This window comes from Trachemys scripta, chromosome 17 (genome assembly GCF_013100865.1).
Source record: "Trachemys scripta elegans isolate TJP31775 chromosome 17, CAS_Tse_1.0, whole genome shotgun sequence".
In the NCBI taxonomy this organism is placed as follows: Eukaryota; Metazoa; Chordata; order Testudines; family Emydidae; genus Trachemys; species Trachemys scripta.
In genome coordinates, this window is record NC_048314.1 from 1,033,790 (window position 1) to 1,059,707 (window position 25,918).

Genomic DNA, 25,918 nt, shown 5'->3' on the forward strand with positions numbered 1-25,918 from the left:
AAAGCAAAAGGCGCTCGCCAGCCGGCAGAGAAAACGGAGCACCGGGGCACCGCTCAGACGGCCAAAGGAAGAATTTATTCTCCCCCTTTCGGCTTTAAGGCAAGGGTTAGCCCTTAGGCAGGGCAATGCCACAGCAGCGAGGCCGGGGGAAACGGCGTGAAGATGGCAGTGCCTCTCTTGCCACTGGTCTGCATCTGCTGCTCTCCGGCTCTGCTGGAGGGGAGTTAAGAGCTCAGGGCAGAGAACTGTCTCTCACCTTCCAACTGCCGTCTTCCCTCAGAGACAGGAGGGCAGCGTTGCCTGGAGAATTCAGTGGGGTGCTGTTTACATGGGAGCCACGTGGAAGGAAGAAGCGGGCCAGAACAGAGCTGACGGCCGTCCATTCCTGCTGCTCGCTTCCCAAGAGCAATAAACCCAGGACCTACATTTCCCGGCCCTGACTGTGTTGGCTCAATCCCCATTGCGGCTACTGTAGCAGGGCTCTAGCCAAGGTAGATTAAAAAAAACCTCATTGACTTAAAATCTGTCTATAAAAGTCAGCTTTTTTCAATTTAAATTCAATCTAGGTGGTTGTTTTTCTAAATAGTGCAGTTCTTTGGGGAGAGGAGGCTTCAGCAGGGCCTGATTTTACAGCAGCTGAGCTTGGTTCCCTTTGACCTGCTTAGCCAGGGCTGGAGAAATGACGTGCACGTCAGGGCCTGCTCCATGCCACTGGGTTGGGTAGGAGACTCCTTCACTCCTCCTAAGTAAACTCCTTGTTAACTTCCTGCTAATGCAATCATTGGGCAGGAGACTTGTTTACTGTGGGTTGGCCGGGTTACTGAAGAGCAACTCTCCACTCCAAGGCAGGTGAGTTCGGTGAACAGGAACCATTGAAGTGGCTGGGCCTGTAATTGGTGGGGTGTCCTCATGAGCCCTGCACTAGGTCCTTCACTCACCTTGTTGTTGACCATCCCAGTGGGGTCTAGGGCTGCGCCCCACAGACATCGGGGCTTGTTGCTCCCCACCTGGGAATTTGGGATGTTCGTGGCTCTCCAGTCTGCCAGGGAATTGCCCTAGTGCAGAGATGAGCTCGACCCCTCCCTCCCACCGAGACTCAAACACCATGTCTCCAGCCCCCTACTGCCATCACAGGCAAACAGCCTCTCAGAGCTGCTGTCTGTCCAGCAGTATTTCTGCACGCCCATCACCGGGGTCTCTAGGCGCTGTTATATAAAACACGGGGATTTGCTCCATCCTGCTCTCTAGTTTGCTAATGGTTGGTTTCAGCTCTGGTGTATGGAATGCTTCACTCCAGAGAGGAGCCTGGCTTGTTGTACATGCAATGGACAGCTTCTATTTGGATGAGTTTTGAAGGCTCGTTTTGCAAGCATCTCCTTGTTTCCATGTTCTCATCCAGCTGTGTTCACCTGTTGTCTCCTCTTGCACTCAGGCCCGGCCCCGGCGTGCTTACGGTAAAGCAGGCCCACGTGGTGCGAAGCCCCTAGCCCTTCTATTGCTGTTTTATGTTCAAACTAGATGCAGGTTGGTGCAGAGAAGCACACACTGCTCTCCCTGAGGCCTTCCCTCTGGTCACCAGCAGTCATTCAAACTCCGTAGGGCTGACGGCCCTACATTATTACTGCTTGAGAGTTCCGATTTCTTGGCATTGTACAAAACAGAGAGGCAGACGTGGCCCTCCCCGAGCAGCTTATGACGTATGGTAAAGAGACAGAAAACAATTAACACATCCACAGTGCATGGTGTGGCTAGGAAGGGGCTGTGACATAGTCACTTACCCACCTGTGTCTGAATGCAGCTGTGCCTCGGTTTCCCTTCTTGCTATCAGGGAGAGTTTAGCCCTTTGGTAAACCAGGACTCCTCCCCTTCCACCCTAAACAAGATTTCAGTTAAAATCCCAACATGGTCTAATGACCAGTGCACAATGGTGGGACTCTGGAGAACTGCATTCGATTCCTCTGCCACTGCCCTGTTGCATGACCCTGGTCAAGCCACCTCCTCTCTCTGGAAGTCGGTTTCCCCTCGGTGCCCTGTCTGTCTCTTGTCCATTTATAGGCTGTGAGCTTGCTGGGGCAGGGACCGTCTCTCAGCATGTGTCTGTGCAGCACCTGGTCCTGATCTGAGGTGTGACCACTAGATGCTACCATAACATATAGTAAAGCCTTTACCCGGATCTGTTCTCTTGGCCACAAGCCTCCGTGGGAGCTTTACCCATTCCAGAGTAACCAATTAATCCTTTGTCCTTGGGTGGTAAAAGTCCACCCCTTGATGCAGGGATATCAGCACAAGATGGCACTACTGAGGCAGAATCCTTTACCACAGCCTCTCCCCCCAGCCCCCTAAACAATGACACAGCCGGCTGCTCCAGCCTCAACTTTTCCACTTCACTCATGGCTACTTCCCTCGCCTGCCTGCCTCTCTCTGGTCTTCTCCAGAGTCTCTCCCAGGCCCCCTTGCCCAACTTGCTGTGAGCTGAGAGCACCACCACAGATCATGCCCAAATCACCTAGTGCCCCACCACCTCCTCCATGGACTGGGGTGGCTTAGAATCATAGACTATCAGGGTTGGAAGGGACCTCAGGAGGTCATCTAGTCCAACCCCCTGCTCAAAGCAGGACCAATTCCCAACTAAATCATCCCAGCCAGGGCTTTGTCAAGCCAGGCCTTAAAAATCTCCAAGGAAGGAGACTCCACCACCTCCCTAGGTAACGCATTCCAGTGCTTCACCACCCTCCTAGTGAAATAGTGTTTCCTAATATCCAACCTAGACCTCCCCCACTGCAACTTGAGACCATTACTCCTCGTTCTGTCATCTGCTACCACTGAGAACAGTCTAGCTCCATCCTCTTTGGAACCCCCTTTCAGGTAGTTGAAAGCAGCTATCAAATCCCCCCCCGTTCTTCTCTTCTGCAGACTAAACAATCCCAGTTCCCTCAGCCTCTCCTCATAAGTCATGTGCTCCAGACCCCTCATCATTTTTGTTGCCCTCCGCTGGACTCTTTCCAATTTTTCCACATCCTTCTTGTAGTGTGGGGCCCAAAACTGGACACAGTATTCTAGATGAGGCCTCACCAATGTCGAATAAAGGGGAATGATCACGTCCCTCGATCTGCTGGCAATGTCCTACTTATACAGCCCAAAATGCCGTTAGCCTTCTTGGCAACAAGGGCACACTATTGACTCATATCCAGCTTCTCGTCCGCTGTAACCCCAGGTCCTTTTCTGCAGAACTGCTACCTAGCCACTCGGTCCCTAGTCTGTAGCAGTGCATGGGATTCTTGTCCTTGTTGAACCTCATCAGATTTCTTTTGGCACAATCCTCTAATTTGTCTAGGTCCCTCTTGCTGAGGGTGCAATCCACGCCATCCTCCAGATCATTAATGAAGATATTTAACAAAAACAGCCCCAGGACCGACCTTTGGGGCACTCTGCTTGATACCAGCTGCCAACTAGACATGGAGCCATTGATCACTACCCTTTGAGCCCGACGATCTAGCCAGCTTTCTATCCACCTTACAGTCCATTCATCCAGCCCATACTTCTTTAACTTGCCGGCAAGAATACTGTGGGAGACCGTATCAAAAGCTTTGCTAAAGTCAAGGAATAACACGTCCACCGCTTTCCCCTCATCCACAGAGCCAATTATAGCCTGTTCCCCCCAACTTCACAGCTTGCTCTCAGGTTACTGTTTCCATGCTCCTTCTGAGAACTACAAGTCCCAGAATGCATTGGTCCTGGGCCAAAAACAATGACCGGGTAGTAAGCCAGGGTCTTGTCCTTAAAGGGCCTACACACTGTCGCAGTGATCTAAAGACTATAGTTCTCTTTTAGGTCTTGTCTACACTGGTGAAATTTACCAAACAATTCCCATCAGTCCACTTGCTCCAGTGGTAGAACCAGTGGGAGCTTTAGTGTAGACAAGGCTCCTGCAGCTGGACCCATTTATAACTCTGTTTAGATCAGACTGGCTTTCAGCAGCTTTTGCTCAACGGGCATTTAAAACCAATTGGACTAGGGGAGCCGGGGCTTTGTTGTGGTTCTCAGTGGTCCAGCCAATGGGAACTTCAATCCCCCCTCTGTGAACACGGCTTGCGGCCAAGAGTTTCAAAAGCGACTCGTGATTCTGGGTGCCTGGGTCGAGTGCCCAACTCAAGACCCTTTATGGAGGCCTGAATTCCAGAGAGGGCCAAGCACACACCCTCTGAAACCAGGCCCCTGCAAGGGGGTCGCAAGTGCTGAATCGGAATCCATCCCTGGCAGTCAGCCATTGCTTAGGGCACGAGCAAGGCTCCACCATCCCTATCTTGTGCTGCTCTTTGCATTCTATGTTGCTAAGTCTCACACGTTCCTGTGCTGATGTATGTTGTCCCTGTCTGAGTCGGGCTCGATGGAGGTATTCCTTTGGTTGGCCCCTTTTGTGTACTCCTCCAGCTGCCCTTCATCTCAAGGTGGACACCAAAAATCTTGGCCTAGTGCCCAAGTGCAAGGGCTTTAAGATGCAGTTGGGTGGGTGATGGTATTTTACCAAAGCGGGTTACCAGTGCTAAGCTTTTCGGGTATCGTTGCAAACTAATTTCTGCTGTGCTTATCCTAGCAAAACTCCCGTGGGTGTCAGTGGGTCTTTGGCTTGCTTAAGGACCTCAGACCTGGGCCTGGTATTAACCTGCCCCCTATAAATCCCCATTTTAACAGCCAAATGCAGAATTCCACCTGCTGCAGCACGCCCGCAGGAGCCCAGCGCTGGCGTGTGCATTGCCTTTGGGGAAGTGCTCCTATAAGCCCCAATAAATGTCTTGGCTAAACTGGAACTTGCGGCTTGTAGCAGCATCTTCTCCAAGAGCGTCCAGTCACTCAGCTCCAGTGAGCTGCGCGGAGCTGATCCCGCCACACAATGACAATGAGGGAAACACCTTCTGTGACCCAAGAGAATCACTGCATTGAAATGGAGAGAGAAACCCCACTGACCCACTCCGTCCCCCCAGGGAAAACATTGCTCTCCACAATGGGCGCCCCTTCTCCAAAGAACTGGTTCAAAGTCAACGGCTCCCCTTCCGCCTGGTGCTGTATATGAAAGGGGAGCTGGAATGTGCTTGAGCAGCTTCCAGGCAGGATGGGTTGATGTGCTTCCTGGGGGGATGGAGTGAAAGAGCAGGTTGGGGGAAGGAGGAGGGGGGCCAGGCCCCAGAACAATAAATCAAAGGCAAGAGGGCGATTGTGGAGCTGAAGGATCTTCTAAAAACGTCCCGTCCCCAGCTGGAGCCTGGGAGGAGCAGAGGAGAATCACTTGCAGTTGGAATCCTGCAGCGTCACTTCCTCATAGATCAGACCCCTGAGTGCAGGGCCAGGGATTTAGCTCGGGCTGTGGCTTCAGACATTGCAGCACCTTGGGGGGTTGGAGTGAGGGGATGCCGGGATTTTCTTTCAGGCCCATTCCTGGCTCAGACATTTGCCAGGAGCCCAAACAGTGCAGTCCAAGGCCAGCAACTGCATTCCCGGGGGCTCGGTGTACAGACCTTTAAATATAAATGGCTTGATGCAGCTTAGGCCAGGGAGCCCAGAAAGAAAAGAACCCCCCATTCCCAACCTCTCTGCACCTCCCACGCTCCCATTAGATCCCCACAGTGTGTTCATTTCACCCACTCTGTGTAATTTAGGCAAGAGTCCTGTGGAAAAAGAGCATGTGCTCCTGTGATGAGTTACTATCATAATACACAAAGGGGCCGCACTCAAGTGCTACCGGCATTTAGTTCTGGCCTTTCTTAACGCTCCTCCAGTGCCTGACTTTGCAACTTCAGTGTTCTTGTCATGTCTGATTTTTTGCATGCAGTGCAGCCTTTCTAGTGCCATGGTACCAACTCGACTGGGCTTAGAGCACGAGGCAGTATACAGATTCTAGACCAAAAGGCAGCCCATGCCCCAAAGCGCTCACAGTCTGAACACGGGGTGAAGTCGACTGGATGATGGCAGCCGGGCCAGGATCCCAGCCTGTGTTCGATGTGTTTGCAATTCAGGGGCAGATTTAGGGCATTTTCTTCCTGAGATGCAGAGCCCATTGACCTCAACAGCACTCAGGGTACTCAGCACTTCTTTATAGCGACTCCAGGCAGCTTGCAGCCCCCCTCCCAGTCCCCCACAATAATCCAAAGCAATTGTTGTATAAATCAGTGACAGCTTCCCCTCCAGTCAGAGCCTGCCAGCGGCTCTGTCCCAAACACAAAGGAAAGGAGCTTTCCAGACTTATCTCTTTGGCATATCTCTGAGCGAGAGACTGGAAACAGCAGTTATCAACCAGCCAAGTTAATCAATAGGGGAACTCACTGGTAGCAGAGTGGGTCCAGGCAGGCAGGATGTGCTGGAGTTGCCCTGCTCCCATGTTGCCCCAGCCTTCATCATGCCCAGAGACCGGCATCGCCTGTCCCCGCTGCCCGGACTGTCTGGTGGTGATGGATAATCCTATCCATTGCAATCGCTATGTCGAAAAGTTACTTTGGGAGCAGAGGGGAGGGGTTTGGGGAAGTGTAATAAACCCGGGCCCAACAGCACCATTGTCAAGTGGCAATCACAAATCGAGAACAGAGGGCCTGGTCCCATTGTGCAGCCAGTGAGTGTGAGTGATAGCAATGCTCGTGATCAGCCCCGTTTAGAGGCCAGAGACCAGTAAAAGAGAAGAAGACCCAGGCCCTTCACCATGTTAAGATGAGGATCCCGTGCCTGTAAATACGTCCCAAGAAAACAACTGGGAGACACCAAGCTCTCTGCAAGGGGCTCTGATATTTTGCAGCCCTAGCTTGGAAATTCATTAATCAGGGAAGCAATGGAGTTGCTAGGAAGTGGTGGAGGCCATTAAACATGTGTAGGGTGCACCCATCCTTATCTAATCATTTAATCCTGGATTCTCCGGGAGAGCAGGCCAGGGTAGATAGGGCATCTGCAAAGCCTGCCTCAGTACTCCAACACCCTGTGGTTGATCTCCGCTCACAGGCTGCAGCCAGGGGAGAGGAAGCCCCTGGCAGACAGATTGCTGATTCCATTTTCCACATGGGAACAAAGGGGGGTGCTCTGCTTGGCAGTTTATAGTCCGTCTAGCCCTGTAACCCAGCTGAGAGTGGCCAGCACCGGCTGCTTCAGAAGAAGGCCCAAAGACTTTGGTGGTCAGTAATGGACTAACTGGCCCTTGGGTTCTCCCTAACCCTGGTCAGTTAGCGGTTGGTTGCTGTGTGCCTTTCAATTTCCTCATATAGTTTTAGTCCCAGTGAATGTGACTGTGGTTGTTCTCATCCTCCATGTAAAAGCCCTGGCTTTTATTTTTTAAATCCTACTAGATGCTAAGCCTGGCTGAAAGCTTGTGGCATTGAGTTCCACAGGTGAACGATGTGCCGCACAATAAAATGTCTGACGGTCAGTTGTAAAGGTGGTGCCTTTCATTTTCATCAACTGTGCCCTTGTCCCTGTGCTTGGAGCAAGGGTGACTCTCGGCTCCCAGTCGCCCCTTGCTATATACCACTCATTGCAAAATCAGTGCATGGCAGGGCAAGGGGGTTGCAACCCGGCCCCAAACGGCTGGGGTAACAGACTATCCAAAGGGGGTTGCGATTGCAATCTCTAATTTCCTCAACCGGAGTCCAACCCACGTGCAAACGGTTTATTGCTCTGACTATCTAGGAGCGAACATTCCCCGGAGGGCTCCGACCTTTTTAAACAGGATCCGAGCAGAATAATTCCCACCACCAATAAATTATGCAGTTGGTCGTTTTCATTTCCCTTCTCGATTGATGCCCTCACAAAACCATGGGGAAGTTAAAGCGCTGGAGAGGGCAAGGGGGGGAGGGAGGGATACACGGAGTCTGAAGCTATTTCTAATCAAGGTGATTGCAAGAGGCTCTTCCCCACCCCCACCCCACACAAAAGAATCAAGTTCATTTACAACCTATTGGTGTCAATTGTCTTAAAGGGGCCAATAGCCGAGCAGGGGCAATTAAGATCGCCGCCCAAGCCGGGCCCGTGGCGGGGCGAGGGGAGGTAGCCCCTTGGCCTGCCTAGGCGATCAGTCGGGTCCCTGCAGCATGGAGGGGCTTTGCCGTGGCCCGCACGGCCTCGCTGCTGCCCGGCTCCTGCCCTGAGCCCGCGGACATGCCGAGCGGGGGCGGCCTCCTGGCCCTTGCCGAGGTCTGATCGCCGCTGGGACACGGTGCCCCCCCCCCCATGACGCCCCCCATGGCGCCTTAGGGGCTCCGAGATCCAGCCAGCGCCGGGCACCCGGGGGCGAACATGTTTAGCCAGGAGATGTCCCTGGGGGCCGGGATCCTGCAGGATGCGAGCGGCCAGTTCGGCAAAAGCAGCTACAGCAGCAGCCCCCAGCCGCCGCCTTTCTTCCCCTTCCCAGCGGTGAAAGCGGAGTACGACCCCCCCGAGCTGCCGGCGGGGGAGGCTAAGCCCTGGTGCCCTTTCCCGGGCCCAGAGCCCTGCCACCAGCCGGGCATGGCTGGGGGACACCAGGGCCCCCCTCTCCTGGGAAGCGGGCAGGCCCCGAAGGAAGAGCCCGGCCAGGAGAAGGGGCGCAGACAAGGCTCCCCAGAAGCGAAATGCGCCCTCCTGCCCGCGGGCCCCTACTACGCCCACCCCTGGAGCAGCCCTTTCTGGCCTGCCTTGGCTGGCCACAGCGCGGCGGCGGCCCGCGGCCCCCTCCCCAGCCAGACGTTCCCGGGGGTCGGGCTTTGCCCCGGGGCCCCCCACGCCATCTACCCCAGCGACCCGCACCAGCCCCCCAGCGGCCTCTCCAGCCTGGGCAGCAGCGGCAGCTCCAGTGGGGCGGCTAGCGAGGGAGGCCAGTCCAGTGAGAGTGGGGACGAGGTAAGGATCGCAGCCCTGCAGCCCCTTCTCAGCTCGGACCCGCGCGGGTAGCGCCCCTCGGGGCTCCCCTGGACCCCGCTCCCCGAGCCGGAGGGTCGCCCCCGTCTCACCCCTTTTCCGTTTGCATTGTCTCAAGGGATTTTCCCCCCGGTTCTCCGGCTTATACTAAGGGGGAAGGGGAGCGCCTACATCTTCCTCTGATGCTTTTGGGGTGACCTTGTCCCCCACATTCCCTGACAGCCCCACTGCTCTGCAGCTGCACATCTCTCCTGCCACAGCCTCCGTGGGGAGCAGCTTCCTAGCGGGGGTGGCTGGGAAGGGCAGGTCGGTTTCTCCAAAGAGGCCAGACAGGCTGCTCTGAACAGAGGGCTTGTGTTCCCTGGAGGTGGGGTCCACAAACCCAGATGCCTTTTTAATACAGTAGGCCAGATCCCTGTCTGTTGTGTAACTCAGAGCTCCACTGAGTTACACCTGTTAAAGATCTGACTTTGTGTGTTGTGTGTAGACATAGATATAATCCGCTTTTAAAAAGCATCAGGGTGCTTTATGATGATGGATAGTCTTTTATCCAGACTCAGCTGCAGTTTAACTTTCCCCCCCAAATGAAGTGACCGTTGCTCTGTAATGCCAGGGTAGAGATTGAAACTTCTCTTTATATCTCACTCCAAATAATCCCCATTCGGGTGTCCCCATCTGTAAAATGGGGAGAATGAACCGAGCTCCCGGGGGAAGCGTTTTGAGATCTGCTGAGAAGTGCTCTGTAAGAGCTGGGAGTTAGTACTGAGGGAGGGATGGTGTGAGCCAGCAGGGGTACAGCGTTGTTTGACTGGGGGATTTAAAGACCAGCTGAGAGGCCCAGGGACAGCAGGGGAAAGGAAGGATGACAGAGCCCATGGGATGAAAGCTCTTTGCATTGCAAGGGGGTTTAGCTACATTCTCAAATCATGCTAGAGCTTCCCTACCTCTGCCTGGGCCAGTGGTTCTGAAGCTCCATCGATTGCTGCAAATCACCAGTCTGTCTCTTTTTGCTTTTCTCTGTATTTTCCTTTCCATTTTTTATTCTTCTTTTCCCTCCTCTGCTTCTCCAGGAGCTCCCAGTTGTCAGCGCCCCCTTCTCCCCCCAGGGGACCATTAGGATAACCTGGTTTGACCTCCTGCATAACTTAGCCCGGGAGGTCTGCGGGGAAGAGGTTACAGCAGTGGGCACCAAGGAGAACGGGCCTACCAGGCCCACACAGGCACATGCCCTGCAGGGCTTGAGTCTAACCCCTTTAACCTTGCTAGCCTCATGGTTATGACTTCCCTCCCTCTTTCTTCCACTCTCCACCAGAGACACAACCTTCCCTCTCCCCTCAGGTCAGCCCGCTGAGGGCTTTGAGGACCTTGTGTCTTCTCTGGGGCACCACTGTTGTGACCGACCGCAGCAGGTGGTTAAAAGTGGCCTATGGTGCTTAATAGTTGGGTCATTGCCTGCTGGGGCAGCTGGCTGTTCTTCAGCGCTGCTGCTGTCCATGTCAAGTGCAGCACCTTGCGGTGATGGGGCTCAAGGTGGTGGCCGGGCCCTCCTCTGTCAGGATGGGGAAGAAGCTGTTTCCGGACTAGTTGGGAATCTGGTAGTAGGGAGGAGTCCGGAAGGATGCCAAGGCTGTGAAGCACATGAGTGAGTTCAGTGTTATGGTGTTTGCCCATTTCCCACCTGTGTCACCCCCCATCCTGCCCAGGTTCAGGAAGGAGGTTGAGTTCCTGCTTATGCAACACTGGAGCTGTGCAGCAGCTGGGGCCCTGATTGTGTCCCATTGGTGGTGGGGAGTGAGTTTTGCTCTCCAACACGGTTTACTGCATTGTGCACATTTCCAGCAGGGGCATGCCCAGTTTGGAGAGGTTTCTCTTGGTGTGACTAAGCTGTGCTGCCCAGCTGCCCCAGTGCTGGGCTCTTTGGGATCCCGAGACCAGCACCACACAGTTTCTTCCATGCTTTCAGGGGGGCCTCCCATTCTTACTGCCATGTTTGTCCCTCGTGTCTGACACTGGCACCGGTCTGAGCAACGGCTTTACCTTGGGCTCCCTCTGCTGGCTGTTGCAGAACAAAAATATTTCTCTGTGTATGATCCTCAGTGGGATAGCCGGGCATATGCTTCTGTTACGTCTGTGCTCTCAGCTCCTCTGTGCATGCTGGCCCTCGGATGCTGGTGCTGCCTGCTCTAAATATTTTCATCAGCTTGACTATTATTATTATTATTATTTTATTTTACTTTAAATAGAATTTTAAAAATCCAGATATTTAGAGTGTGCAGGCCAGCTCCCTCCAGATTATAATCATTTAAAAATTGGTCAGATTCCTGACTCACAGGTAGATTAAGCTAAATTAGTTTATAACCAGAATGAAATGTGTGAATAGACTTAAGCGTGTCCATGCTGCTGTTTGCACCACTTTAACTAAATCAATCAAAACACCTGCTTTTAGTGGAAACTGGAGCAAACTGGGGTGTGTGGAGAACGTCCAGAACGCCAGGAAAATCAGAATTGACACTCCTGATATCTAAGGGGAAAAACAAGAAAGTAAATAATAAACCCAAGGAAAAACTCTTTTCTGGACTCTTTATGATGGACAAAAATTTTAAAGGGCACAGCCCTGGGTTTTTGTTTTTTTGTTAACTGCTGATAGTACCAGTACCTCATTGGGCCCTCAGTTGGCAGGAGTGACTGTATTTGCAAAACCGCCCACTGCTCAGAAAGGCTATGAACTAATTAATTAAACCCGTTTCATAAACTGTCCCACAACAGTTCCAGGTGGGGAAAAGGGCGGCTCTGAAAACCTGTGCGCAAAAATGTGCATGCACATTTTGTGTGTGTCTAGATGGCAGCTTTCTGTGCAAACCTGGGGTGCTCAGAGTCTCCTCTTCTCCTGCCCTGGACCTTGTGTTGAGACTTGCACCTGGGCCACATGGGGTGTAACAAGCCATCATTCAGCTCGTCAGGCTTTTGGAACCCTCTGCACAGGTGGCAACGATGAGGCACGGTGCCGGAAACTCTGGGTGCTGGGTTGGTTGCAGCCCATTTCTCTTCCAGTGTGAACGCCTAGTGGCTTAGATGAGTTGAGCCCTTGTGTTTTGTTTTTAAAAGGGGGGTTGATGCTTTTTTGCTTTGTTGGGCAGTTGGGCCCAGTTCTTCAAAGATATTCAGGCTCCTAAATACCCCTAGAATTAGGAACCCGAATACCATTGAGGATCTGAGTCTTGTTAGCACTGAGAGGAAGTTGACAGCTGACAGTGGCTGTCTCCAGACCAGCTGGCCACTGGCCCTCAGCTGGTGAGACGGTCTCAGACATAACACACACTGGCACCTGCTGCTGGTGGAGTGTATTGCTTGGAGCCCCTCTGCAGGAGCAGGTCTTCGACTTGGCGCACAGATCAGTGCTGCTGGCTTCCTTGGGGAAGAGAAGACCCAGCACCCAACCGTCACAAAAGGGAAGGGAACATACGTGGCCGGTGTACATGGGCATTGCTCGGTGGACACTTGCCTACAGCAGAGGGGGGATCTGACCTCCAGCTCCCCCTCTACCTGGGAGTAGGGTGGGATAGGAAGTAGTACAGGAGGGTGGGGGCCCTTGAGAAGGATGGTGCAGTGGCCAAGGTACTGGCCTGTGACTCCATGAGGTGGAGGTTCAGTTCCTGCCTCTGTCACACACTCTAGACCAGCATTGATAATGAACTAAACTGTATAATGAGCTTTTCAAATGATCCACTCTAGCTCAAACAGAAGTTATGAGAAATTCTGTCTTGCCTCATTCAGGCAATCAGACTATGATGGGAGAGGTCCCTACAAAATGGTAAATGCCACTCCTGCTTCGGGAGCTGAATTGGATTTTGCAAAACTGCAGTAGGCAAACTCCAAACTATTGAAAATGAAGGCTCTGGTCCAGCAGACACGAGGCGGGTACGTAACTTGATTCAGATGAAAAGTCCCGTTGACTTTGATGCGACTGCTCCTGCGCTCCAAGTTTAAGCATGTGCATAATTGTTAGCAGGACCATGGGCTAAATGTGTATTTCTATTACAAACCGTTCTTGTAGTGGCCTAGAATCTTTGTCCCTTCAAAACAAAACTGCTTCAGTGCAGAGAGAAAAGGTGGCCCAGCGATTAGGGCAGTGGCCTAGAATTTGAGAAGCAAAGGCTGTGTCTACACTAGAGATCTTACAGCTGTACCGCCGCTGTAAGGTCTCCTGTGTCGCTGCTCTATGCCAATGGGAGAGAGCTCTCCTGTCGGTATAATTAAACCACACCCAGTGCGCGGCGATAGCTCTGTTAGAGATGCTTTTCTGCCAACGTAGTGCTGTCTACACATTGCTCAGGGGTGGTGGTTTTCTTCACACCCTTGACCAATAAGTTTTACTGACAAAAGTACTAGTGTAAACACCAGATTCAACTTCCGGCTCCACCCAAGACTCTGTGTGACCTTGGGTAAGTTAATCAGGGCTTGTCTACACTTGCAGTGCACGGCACCGCTTAGTGAAGATGCTACCTACACCCAATGGGAGAGCTTCTCCCACTGGGGTAGGAATTCCCACCTCCCCGAGAGGCGGTAGCTGTGTCCCCACAGGACGCTCCTCAACGTAGTGCTGTCTGTACCAGGAGTTCAGTTGGTGTAACTGCATTCAAATCCGCACTCCGAGTGACGTAGTTCCACTCGGATAAGTTGTTAATCTAGACTGTGCCTCAGGCTCTCTCTCAGTTCCCCATGTATAAAATAGTACTTCCCCAGTGGTTTGGGGAGGATAAATATTATGAGGTGCTCAGACACTTCAGAGATGGTGGCCAGTTAGTGTCAGCAATGCCAAGTGAGTTCATCTTCCCAGTTCATTTAACAACGTTACCATGAACTTACTTTAGACAGACAGGCCAAAATGTTTAGGTCCATAAAATCCAAAAGGTGGGATTTTCAACAGCATGGAAGTGACTTAGGAGCACAAGTCCTATTGACTGCACGCTGCAAACCTGAGCTGGGGGAGGGTAGCCTGGTCAAAGCGTTGTGGCTTTCTTGGTTTGTGGAAGTGCAGGGTGTCGGCAGGTAGGGTTGGCTGCTATTTGCAGTTGTGTGTGGGAGTTTGTGGTGTTCTCGCCGGGAGGCTGAGTGAGGCCCCGGACTTCTTTTTTTTACAGCCTGGCTGAGAGTTTCAAGGCTGAAACTTGTTTAGTAGAAAAGAAAAACTCCTTGTAAAATTTGCAACTCTACTAACAATTAGGAAACTCGTTAAACAAGAACAAACCAACCACTTTGGCCATTTAAGACTCTAAAATAAGAAGGCAGTAAAGACTTAGCAAGACAGTACGAGAGAGACAACAGCTATACATGAGAAATCTGATTTAAATTAAAAAAAAAAAAAAAATTGTGGTTGTTTGTTTTTTTGTTTTTTTTTTATCATGATTTTTACCCACCCTGTCTTGGGCAGGGCCAGTCGCTCCGCCGACCCTTTGGAAAACGGCGATGGTACTGTCCTGCCTCCCTGCAAGGCAGGGCATATTCTTGTGCAGCGAGCACTCAGGTACTGTGGTGACTAGGGCCATCTCTGGGCTTGGGTAGGATTTCTCATCCCTGCCACAGATTGACCCTAGGAAACATATCCTGGCTGGGGGGGATGTGAGGGAGGGCTATTGCAGGGCATCAACACGCCAGCTTCGGTCTCTGCCCGATGAGGAATAGATGGCCTTCCCGCGCACTGATTACCTGGCTTGTCCGCTCCCCAGGGTGGAGTGGGAGGCTTTCACTGGTGAGCGTGGGGGTGTCTAAAGACAGTGAGGTCTGCAGAACTAGCGCTTTCATTTAAAAAAAGTTACTGACCGTTCCAAGCTTCCCTTACCAGCTCAGCTAATACCTCCCAGCGCTGACCTGTATCCCCCCGCCCCGCCCCTCCCCCGTGCTATTCCGGCCCTGAGTCTCGCCAGCCAGACATCACCCCGGTGGGTGGGAGGTTGGGGCTGAGCCGTTTCCCGCTGCAGTGGGCAGCCAGGCCGGGGGAGTCTGAAGGACAGTCTAGGCAGACGTTCCGCCGTGAAGCAGAAAGCCAGAGAGCAGCTTGAGGGATAAGTCCGTTTCTCGGAGCCCAGCAGAGCTCTTGGTTCAGTGTCAGGTGAAAGTGATTCCTTCTGGGATTGTTTGCCATCCTCGCGCTGCAGGAGGCTGGCTTGTCCCTGCAAACAACTGAAGGCTTCACCGAGCCTGTTCACACTCCTCTCCCCTGCCATGAAAGCCGCGGTAGACCTGGGATCCATCTCTCTAGGGCTTGGATTCGCATCCATCCCTGAAGCGCCTGAGTGAATCCACCTCTCTCCTTGCCAGCCCCCCGCAGGCTCCTTTGTCCCCTCACAGAAACGTTTTTGCTTCTTTTGCCAGGACGCCACTCCCACCTCGGAGGAGCTGGAGCAGTTTGCCAAAGACCTCAAGCACAAGCGCATCACCCTGGGGTTCACGCAGGCTGACGTGGGGATGGCTCTGGGGACACTCTATGGTGAGCGTTTCACTTTTCTCCCCGGCCCCTCCCAAGCCCATCTGGTGCCTCTGGGGGTGTCTCTTGGTGCAGAAGGTGAGAGATGGGGTGGGGGCAGGGGCAGCGGCAGCCCCTGGATCCCCACTGGTGCTGGGTAGCTTTTTCCCCGGTTGGATGTTCGAAGCGGCTGGAAGGGTTTTTGGCTGCTCGTTGCAGTGAGCCCAGCGTGAACACTGGGGGGGATTCCAGGGGGAGCCCCAACATGCAGCTGTAACCTGGGGGTCCCTGCTGCCGCCTTGAGGGAGGGGCTCACAACAAAAGATGGGGAGCCTGGGGGGAAAGCAAAATTCTGTGGGGCAGAGTGGACTTCTAGATCCAGCTGTCTGGGGGGGGGGGAGGAACTCAAGCACCCCCAGTGTCCCATGAGTCCTCACTTATGGGGGGAAGGGACAGAAGATGCCCCTCCTCCCCCCAGATAGCAGGTGAAGGGAGCAGATAGCCATGGTCCCTGCCCCAGAGGTGGGTAGGTGACTGTGCAGTGTTGGGGTGGGGGGGTGTCGTCTCCCATGCGTGGATGCAGCCCCCAGGGTCGTGGATGGTCCATGCATGGGTTAGGTAGTGGGCAGGTTTCTTTCCTCTCCGGCTGGTGTGCTGGGGGTATAGGATAAGGAGTCTGGCAGCCCCAGGCCTGCAGTGAACGGTGCTGCTCTCGCCCTCCCAGGGAAGATGTTCAGCCAGACGACGATCTGCCGCTTCGAAGCCCTCCAGCTGAGCTTCAAGAACATGTGCAAGCTGAAGCCGCTGCTGCAGCGCTGGCTCAACGAGGTGGAGAACAGCGACAGCCTGCAAGAGGTAAGTGGGGATGGGGCGGGTTAGACCAGGGCTTGGCTCAGCCCAATGGCCAGGACTAGCTGCTTCCGAGCACGGTGCACGGGACCCCTTAATGGGCAGCTACTGAAGTAACCTAATCACTGGACAAGTTCCTTCCTGACCCCCATCAGTCAGAGCTTGGTCCATGTCTGGAGGGCTTATATCCCTCCTGAATGTGTTTTGTGCTTTCTGCTGTGATTGTGGAGAATAAGAACGTCCGAGGCGCCTCGAGAATCCTGCTCAGCCCTTGGCTTTGCTGATACCTTGGGGCAGTGAGTTCCACAGGTTCTCTGACACAGGCACTGTTGGAGACCCGGGACTGCGTTGCAAGCCCTGGTGGAGGAGCGGGTACCGGGGCAAGGCTGTATGAGGTTCTGGGCACCCGCTGCAGCCCCCAGGATAGCCGCTGATTGCAAGGAGAGATTGCAGAGTTTTGTTAGCAGCTCAGTCACTTTGTTCTTGCGTTCAAATTTCTTGGGAGATGTTGCTGAGGCCTCCTGATATTTTTCTCTTTATCCGTTTGTTCCAGCAGCTCCTCTTTCAACACCTTGGTCCTTGACCTGAAACGGCAGCTCAGGGTCGGGATCTCCTTGACCTCCTCTGAGGCAAAGAAATTGTAACTTCTCCACAACCGTCTTATCTTTCTTAATTGCTTCCTTTACTTCCTGGTTAATCCAACAGACCCACGGATTCTCTTGCGGATGTCTTGCTCTGATGTGCCTGGAGAATGGCTCATCAAATTCCATCTTATCTCTTCTATGCCCCATCTGGTGTGGAAGGGCCTGGTGTTAGGGTATTGGTAGGGCTGCAGATTTGTCACGGCGTTTTTTTGATCCAATCACTGAGCAGTCCTGGTAAATGTCACGGCTTCAGGAGGCAGTGGTTGTAAAGCCACTTGAAGTGGGAGGGTGTGACGTGGCATGGGAGGTTAGGTCCTGCCCCCGGGGATGGGAGGCCTGGTGTGTGTGGGTGAGGGGGGGCTGTTGCGGAGCAAGCCCACCCGGCACTGACCTCACAATGGCGGCTTCTGTCCCGTGGGGCTGGCCTGGCTCCTTGCTCTGGCCTGTGGGAATGGCCCTCTCTCCATGACACCCAGCCTTGCCTCCTTCTTGGCCATGGAACCGCCAGATCATCTGCCCAAGAGCTTTGGTGGTAAAAGTGGCTGGGTCCTGGCCTGGGTGGTCCCCTCAGCTCCTCAGCCTATGAAATCCCAGATGCAAAGAAAGCCATAGAAAAATGACTGTCTCAGTGACAAACCTGCAGCCCTAGGCATTGGCTCTCAACAGACCAGTGGGCTAGCCTGCTTCCCAACGAGCTGCGACTGCACCAGTGTAAGGGGGCCTTGAGCTGACTTTTAGCAGGGAAGGTTCCTTTTGAGAAGGGAGCAGGGTAAGTGAGGACTTCCAGCAGGGCCGGCTCCAGGCACCAGCCGACCAAGCACTTGCTTGGGGCGGCCAACCTTGGGGTGGTGGGCGGCACTTGGGGTTTTTTGTTTGTTTGTTTTTTGTTTCAGCGGCGCGGGAGGTTGGCATGGCACGGCTCTCAGGGTTTGGGCGGGGGATGGGGTTTGGATGGCGCGGCGCTCGGGGAGGGGTGGGGGTTTGTGCTTGGGGTTTGGGCGGTGCTGGGGGGGTTGGGCAGTGTGGCGCTCGGGAGGGGGGTGGGGGTTTTGGCGGCCCGGCGCTCAAGGGTGGGGGTTTCGGCGGCTCGGGGGTGGTGGTTTCAGCGGTGCGCCGTGGCGCTCGGGGCGGTGCGGAGGTTTCGGTGGCATGGCGCTTGGTGGGGGGGGCGTGTTACGGTGGGACGGCGCTCTTTTTTATTTATTTATTTATTTATTTGTATTTTTTGCCTGGGGCGGCAAAAAAGTTAGAGCCGGCCTTGACTTCCAGTGTCTAGCAACAGCTATAACCCTTGCAGCTGGAATCTCTCCATCACTGTCCCAACCACAACCTGCCCGTGCTCCCAGACCCTGCTCATTGGCCTGGCTTCAGAGAGACCTTTGCCATTTGCATTACCAGAGTAGCAGTATCTTGCATTGGGCTGCTCCAATAGTGGGGCAGATGTATTTGTAAATAAACAATTAGCCAATTGACCAAACTATCACGTGATGGAGAGTGTCCAACCACGTGATGGTAGAAGATTGGGAAGAACTTATGATCATTGTTTGGTGGGAAAATATACTAAGATTCCCAACAAATATCATTTGCAACAGATTCTTCAACCGGCTCTGAGCCTGGAGCAGCCAGACATCACAATAGCCTCCAACAAGGCAATCGTGGTAGTTTTCTGCTGTTGTGGGGGATCCGGAGAGAGGCTCCTGTCGTCTTAAACGTTATAGCCATAGTCAGTGGAGTGAGACTGGCTGGATTACCATGGCACGAGGGCCGGGGCTGAATCCAAGACCATATTGCATATCTGGGGAAAACAACTCTTTGTTGAGCAGTCGCACTCTTCAGCTCCTTGTCTAAGAAGAGTTTGTACTGACAGCTATTCGTGGGACTCTGATGTAACTGCTCAGCTGACATGGGATATAAAGGCAGGGAAATGAGGTTTGCAGTCAGTGAAACGTGTGCATGGAAAAGGTTCCTTACTGAAGGAGGGGGGTACCTGGCAGAAGGTCCCCTGCACCTGGAGCCTCTCCCATACTCTGCAGTTGCCAGGGGCACAGTGAGGTTGGCAGGATGGGGTGGACTTTTGGGAGATCATGGGTGAAATCCGCTTGTTCAGCTCTCCCAGCACACTTTTCTCCCAGCTGTTACTACATATGCTAATGTGGTTGGGGCAGCAGTTTGTGGGTCAAAGGGAGTTCAACCCCCAAACACTTTGGGTTTGTATCTATTTAAAAAAGTATAAAACATTAATGTTAATAGAAATATTTTAATGAAATCCTTTTAGTAGCTGCCCAATTAATTGGTCACCCTTTGTATTAGTGTACATTTGTAGACCCTTTTTATAAAGGGCTGATAAATGATTTAAGCATGCTACAGACATGAATACTATATGTTGCAGATGGTTATATAAAGGGACCTGGTTGAAAACCACTTTTTTTCCCCCCGTAAAGATAGAATGAAAAATTTTCATTTGAAAATATTCATGGGAAAATTCTGAAACTAAATACAATTTTCAATTCAAACTGAAATGTTTGTTTCTGAAAACCTGCCAAATTTTCTAAATGTCAGATTCTGAGGGGGTGGCTCCCTACTTTTTTGCTTCTGGATTTGATAGCATTGGTATTACAGGTTTTCTTTCACTTCCTCCTGTTTTTTTTTTTTTTTTTTTTTTTTTTCTGTTCCTTTTTCCACTCTAACTTTTGAAAATGTCTCTGCCTTTGGAAAAGTTGCAGAATAGGAAAAGGGAAGAGAGGAAAAAGTGGGGGACACCATCCATCCTATTGCATTCAGTGGCAAAAAAAAAAACCATCGGAAAACTCCCAATCTGAAATGGGAACTTTGTTTGAAAACTAAAATCAGAAGTTCAGTTTGAAATGAAACAAAACGTCTCATTTCATTTTGCAATTTCCCATCACATAAAAAAATAATTGAAAACCATTTTCCTGCAACCCCTCCCCGCTCCCCCACAAAAGAAGGAAAAAATGGTTTTGATGACTCCCCTCCATTTATTTATTCATTCGTATCGAAAAAAGTTTTTTGGTTGAAAATGTTGACCAGCTCTAGTTATGAGTTTCAGAGGAAGACGTCAGAAGCAATCGTTATTCTCTGTGACACTTGATTGACCTTTTATTAAGACATCTACTAGTCATTAACTTTTTAGAAACTATTCACATACACTACAATATACAATTTACTTTTGTTCGAATGTATGCATTCCCTGAAAATGTTTGCAACCCTCACAGTGTGTGAAACTGATTAATTGTCTGAGCTGCGTAAAATACCAAAAAATAAATTCTGTAAGCTCTTTGGGGCGGGGACTGTCTTCAGTTGTGCAAATGGTAGGCACTCCGAAATCATGGGACTATCTTAAAATTCACAAGACTTTTAAAATAATACCTTTGGAGTCCTTTTTATTCACTTTCTGGCTTTTGAGCCTTTAGGGGGCTTCCCACCCCCCTATTTTTTTTTGTCTTCAGCTAGGAGGGCTAGAAACTTCCTAAAAAGGAGGGTTGGGGGCGAAGAGAGAGCTGAGATTCAAGTGTATTCATATAAACTCGAGGTGCTGGAGCTTAAACCCTGCTGGGGCTCAGGATCAAATCACCAGTGTTGGTGGGAGGGACTGCTTAGCGTGGGAATGTTCTAAACCAGTAAACAACAGCATGAATGGAGGAAAGGGCCTGATCCAGTGAGCCCTGCTGAGGCAAAGAAGTGTTCCAGGTGTGGCGGTCTTGCAGGATTGGGCCCCAAACTCCGGCTAAGAGAGATTTGTGTGTCACTAATCTAGGATAACAGGTGATTCAGGGGAATTTTTTTTTTAAAAATTACTTTAACATGATTGTGTCCCATCAAGTTGATTCAGTTTTTTAACTGAGACGTACCTGCATCTTATTTTCCCCATCCATCATTGCTAACCCCCCACAAAGGCCTTGGGGAACTCCCTCCTTGTGGCCATGACGGTGTGTAGTGGGGGCAACCAAAACGGGTGGCAGAGGGGTGAAATGGGCAGCACCTGGGTTTCCGTTGCGCATTGCACCATAATTGATGGCTTATGATGGGCTTTTGCTATCGAGTTGGTTTCTGAGGATGTTTTCTCCCGGTGTGAATGAAATAAACTAGTTTGGTCAAAAAGAAAAGTGGAGAAACAGAAATGTCGTCAGCAGCAGCAGCATTTGAAGCCAAGCTCTTCTAGTTCCCCAACACAGACTTCTACCCTTTGAACTAAAGAAGCATCTGTTAGCCATCAAATGCAGCAGCCACTCACGGGGATGTGGCACCCACTCCGCTAGTAGGTTACACCAATATTTGCTAGGCATCAGTAGAATAGTGGAAATCAGGAAGCCTGAAGTTTAGTCCTGCAGTTTTGTGGTTAGAGTACGAGAAAAGGGTGTCGCGCTTCCTGGGGTCTATTCATGGCTTTAGGAGGGTTGATAAAGCAGTGATTGGAGAGAGGCTAGCCAAGCACACAGATCGGGTACGTTCTTTCTGCAAGGCAGGGTGGCTGAGTCTTGGATCTGTTGTATTAAGGTACGTCTACAGAGCAAAAATAACCCAGCAACAGCGAGTCTCAGAGCCTGGTTTTACACAGAGCCTCCTCCGCAGGTTTTAGAGCCTGAGCTGGGACATTCACACTGCTATTTATTAGAACTGAAGAGTGATCCCGAGTCAGTAGACCCAGGCTCTGAGACTTGCTGCTGTGTGTTGTGTGTGTGTTTTTGCTGTGTAGACGTACCTTTAAGGACCTGGGTTCTGTTCCCAGCTGTCCATGATGTGACTTCATGCTACCTTAAATTTTGTAAAACAGGTGGAAAGATGCAGTTGTGTGGGCTGCAGTGAAAACCACAACAAATCAAAATTAACGAAGAAAAAAGTTGTTATGCCAAATCGGTGTCCCCCTTTACTTTGCTCTTTCTACGTCTCCAAACATTGCCCTGTCCAGCCATTAAACAAACGCAGCATTCAGCCCGGTGGGTGTTTGGGGAGGACTCACAGATCAGCTGGCATTTTCCCTCCATTCAGCCCTGCCTCTAGGAGCTGGGTGAGGGTGGTTTTCACTGATTTGCAGCACATTGGATTGGCATCTCTCAGCCCTGGCCCTACCCCTCTCCCAGCCAGGTATGTGTGCCCCAAGGAGCTGGGAAACACTGTTGCTCCACAGGGACGACCTGTAACCAAGTGCCATGGTTTTTGCGGGTTTGTGTCTTTATCTTGCTTTCCAGCTGTGCAATGCAGAGCAAGCGCTGGCCCAGGCCCGGAAGAGGAAGCGCAGGACCAGCATCGAGAACAACGTCAAGGGCACGCTAGAGAGCTTCTTCCGCAAGTGCGTAAAGCCGAGCCCCCAGCAGATCTCGCAGATCGCCGAGGATCTCAACCTGGACAAAGACGTAGGTTTAGTTGGAGCTCCCCAGCGGTGGGGAGAATGGCAGGTTCAGAAGTCGGGTCCTTAGGAATGACTCTAACGCCTTCTCTAGTGGGGCACCTCTAAAGGCCAATTTAGGGCTGGTGAAAATTTTTCCATCAAAACTATTTTTAAGCAGAAAATTGGGTTTATGACTAAACCAAATTATTCACAAAACAAGTCTGTTTTCCACAGGATATTTTTTTTCTCCTTCAAAAATCGAACAATTTCACTTTGGAAATGCTACTGTGGTGCCTCATGGGAGCTGTAGTTCAGTTGCCTCATGTTCCTGTTCTCCCTGACCTGAGTTTCCCAGCCAGACTACATCTCCCATGATGCACCATGGCTAGGGAGGCCCATGAGGCACCACCACCTGCTTCAAGAGTGGAGGCTGTGGTGCACAGTGGGTGGTGGAGCCCAGCCTAAAGAGGAGAATGGGGGGCATCTGGCACCCCAACTGCAATTCCCATTAGGAAGGCACTCTGGCAGCTGACATTTTCTGGTATTCGAATTTCTGCCAAAAAAATTAAATTTTCCATTGAAAATTTTGACTTTTTCTCTTTCCCCTCCCCCCCCTTAAATTTTCCACAGTGTCCCCACCCCCCTTTACTGTCCAGCTCTAATCCAGACCTTTGCTCTGGAGGTGAACGGATAGTGCAGGGGCGGCCACGCTCCCACTCAGAGGGCTGTGCGATCTAGCACAAACCAATACAGCGGTAGGAGCGTGTTAGCACCAACTGCCAGCCCACGTCACTTCTCTCCCCCCCCCCCCCCCGTGCAGGTCTGATTCATGGATGCAACGAGAGTGCACGTGGGCCTCTTTGGTAGGCAGATTGCTGCCAAATCAGGGAGGTCCCAGTAGGTGGGATTAGACCCCAGACTGCCTCAGTTAGTGGGTGCAGCTGGTGAAGGAATGTTGCCCTGTTGCAGGACAGCCTCATTCATGGTGGGGACCGTCAGGGTGCCATGGGGCTCTACAGAGGGCTGTCCCTCTGCCTGGCTGACCAAAGCGCTCCCAGCTGGTACTGCTGAGCTGAGAGGATATGTAGGGCCTTGTGGGGGTGGAGGGAAGGCAGAAAACATCCCCCTGGAAAAGAGCTTGAAGCTCCCAAATTGCCTGGCTGATTTGCTCCTTGCTAGAGGCAGAGCTGTAGGGGGCTCCCCCCCTCCCCGGCCCCAAGGGGGAGGTTTTAACCAGCTGGGCTGATCCATCTCCCCATTTGTGCCTTCTCCCATCTCCGCCTAGGTGGTGCGAGTCTGGTTCTGCAACCGGCGTCAAAAGGGCAAGCGGCTGCTGCTGCCCTTCGGCGATGAGAACGAGGGAGCCATGTACGACATGAACCTGGCCCTGGCGCACCCAGCCCTGCCCGCCGCAGTGAGCTCCCAAGCCTATGCCCCGGCCCCCCTGGCCTCGCCCCCTCCCATCTACATGTCGGCTTTCCACAAGGGTGAGATCTGCCCTCAAGCTTTGCAGCCGGCAGTCTCCATGGGGAACAGCGGCAACTGAAACTGGGGGCTGGGGGCTATTGGGAGCTGGACGGAGGCGCCTCCTTGGCGGTGCTGCTTGGCTGGCTCCCCGGAGAGAAAAGCACCCCAGAGATCCTGCAGCTGCTCCCCAGACGCCTGATTCGGGGAGGGGTGGGGTTCAGTGTGTTTTGTTTGCTTGTTTGTGTGAGGGGGAGGGGCAGCAAAGCAGGCAGAGGGAGCGGATCACCCTGTGCTCTGGAGCGAGTCCCCGTCCTTCCCACCGATCTGAGTCACTCCTGCTGCGAGGAGCCTGCTTTTCCCCTCCCCCCCCTCGAGTTGATCTACCTATCCTGCCCCTCCCCCGGAGCCGGGGCCTCGTCACTCATTTTCAAACGACTTTTTATCTATTATTAGTTTGGAGAAGGGGAAAAAAATGAAGCCCTTTTTAGCCATTTCTAGTTTTAAAATGATCCCGTCTCTGTCTCTCTCTGTTGCACGCAGCAGGGCTGGGCGAGCCCTGGGGACCGTCACTCCCCTGGCCTCTTAGTCCCAGGCAACTGTAACCCTGGGAGTTTCCAAGGAGCCTAAGAGAGTCAGGGTGCCCATTGCATGCCAGTGGGAGTTGGGCCCTTACGTCTCCTTGACAAATACCAGCCTGGGGCTTAGCCTTGCTCCCTGGGCACGTAGACATGTCTTTCACGGTCCCAGCTCTGTCTCAACCAATCGGCATTTTCTGAGGAGAAAATGTTTCACTGAACAGTTCCAGACCCACGTGTACTTAATGTGCCTTCCCTGCCCAAATGCTTCAGCTGCCTTGTCTTCTCCCAACCATCCCCTCCAGGAGCCCTAGGCCTGATGAGCTTCCAGAGGGCATAGGAGGCTATTCAGCTACCCCGGGCATCCCTGATGGATGGGTTACCCTGCCTAGCTCAGGACCCCCAGTGTTTCCAAACTGTGGGTGAGAATAGCTGCCTATGGCCCCCAAGGTCTCAACTCTGCACTTCAGGGCTCTGAGACTCTGCCTGGAAGCTTTCATTGTTGACTCCCTGGAGAAGCGGTGTAATGGGTGGAAAGGGATAGAAGTGCGTCTCCCAGCCCCAGCTCTAAGGCTGTGATTCCACCCACACGCCAGCCGAGTGATATACCATGCACGTCGGAGCCCCCTGGTAGAACTACAGCCTGGTACGGGTGGCTCAGCTAGAAAACATTGTGCATTGTAACCAGAACAAACCATTTTCAAGAACCTATTATTTTGTACCCGGCCCTGCATGTTTTGTAGAGCCGTACAGATCCTCCTTTTCATAGAGCGCTCCTGGAGCGCAGCGTGAATGTGTGCCGGGGTCAAACGGGCAAGAGAAAGCGGGTGGGACTCTGCAAGCTCCACCCCCAACCAATCTCCACTCCCGTCCCATGCCAGAATGGAGCTCCACGCTCAGACGGGGGCACCGATGTTCTGGCGATGACCATGTGTGTTCTCTGGGGCTGGACAGGGTTCAAATACGCTGCTGGGCTCCTCCGCTTGGTTCTCCCTTGGGGTGCCCATGATTTGCCGGGCAGCTTGGCCTTCATTGCCTCTTGGCTGGCAATAAATATAAGCAGTCAAGAACATAAGAACGGCCATACTGGGTCAGACCAACAGTCCATCTAGCCCAGTATCCTGGCTTCTGACACTGGCCAATACCAGGTGCTTCAAAGGGAATGAATAGAAAAGGGCAATTATGAAGTGATCCATCCCACCATCCAGTCCCAACATCTGGCAGTCAGAGGCTTAGAGACACCCAGAGCACAAGGTTGCATCTCTGACTTTCTTGGCTAGTAGCCATTGATGGACCTATCCTCCGTCAACTTACCTAGTTGTTTTTTGAACCCTGTTCTAGTTTTGGGCTTCACAACATCCTCCGGCAATGAGGTCCACAGGTTGACTGGGCGTTGTGTGAAGAAATACTTTTGTTTGTTTTAAACCTGGTGACCCCTGGTACTTGTGTTATGTGACTTCCTTATTCACTTTCTCCACACCATGATTTTATAGACCTCTATCATATCCCACCTTCGTCGTCTCTTTTCCACGCTGAAGTGTCCCAGTCTTATTAATCTCTCTTCATCTGGAAGCTGCTCCATACGGTGCTTAATCATTTTTGTTGCCCTTCTCTGTACCTTTTCCATTTCTAATATATCTTTTTTGTGATGGGGCAACCGGAACTCCACACAGTATTCGAGGTGTGGATGTACCATGGATTTAGA

The 25,918-nt window shown here is 52.2% G+C and overlaps 1 protein-coding gene and 1 pseudogene across 1 annotated transcript; one reads left to right on the forward strand and one right to left on the reverse strand.

Moving 5' to 3' along the window:
- The window catches only part of LOC117867167, a 658,956-nt pseudogene that overhangs the window by 170,981 nt on the left and 462,057 nt on the right, over positions 1-25,918 (reverse strand).
- LOC117867165 (POU domain, class 5, transcription factor 3-like) lies at positions 8,068-25,346 on the forward strand. Its single transcript, XM_034751986.1, has 5 exons — positions 8,068-8,850; positions 15,241-15,355; positions 16,056-16,186; positions 22,032-22,196; positions 23,457-25,346. The coding sequence occupies exons 1-5, from the start codon at positions 8,269-8,271 to the stop codon at positions 23,715-23,717; spliced, it is 1,254 nt and encodes a 417-aa protein (XP_034607877.1). The 5' UTR covers positions 8,068-8,268; the 3' UTR covers positions 23,718-25,346.

Excerpts from the sequence above, each read along its gene's own strand:
- LOC117867165 (XM_034751986.1), top strand. The coding sequence starts at position 8,269 with ATGTTTAGCCAGGAGATGTCCCTGGGGGCCGGGATCCTGCAGGATGCG. Across the intron at positions 8,851-15,240 it reads CCAGTGAGAGTGGGGACGAG|GACGCCACTCCCACCTCGGA; the intron begins GTAAGGATCGCA and ends TTCTTTTGCCAG. Across the intron at positions 15,356-16,055 it reads GGCTCTGGGGACACTCTATG|GGAAGATGTTCAGCCAGACG; the intron begins GTGAGCGTTTCA and ends TCGCCCTCCCAG.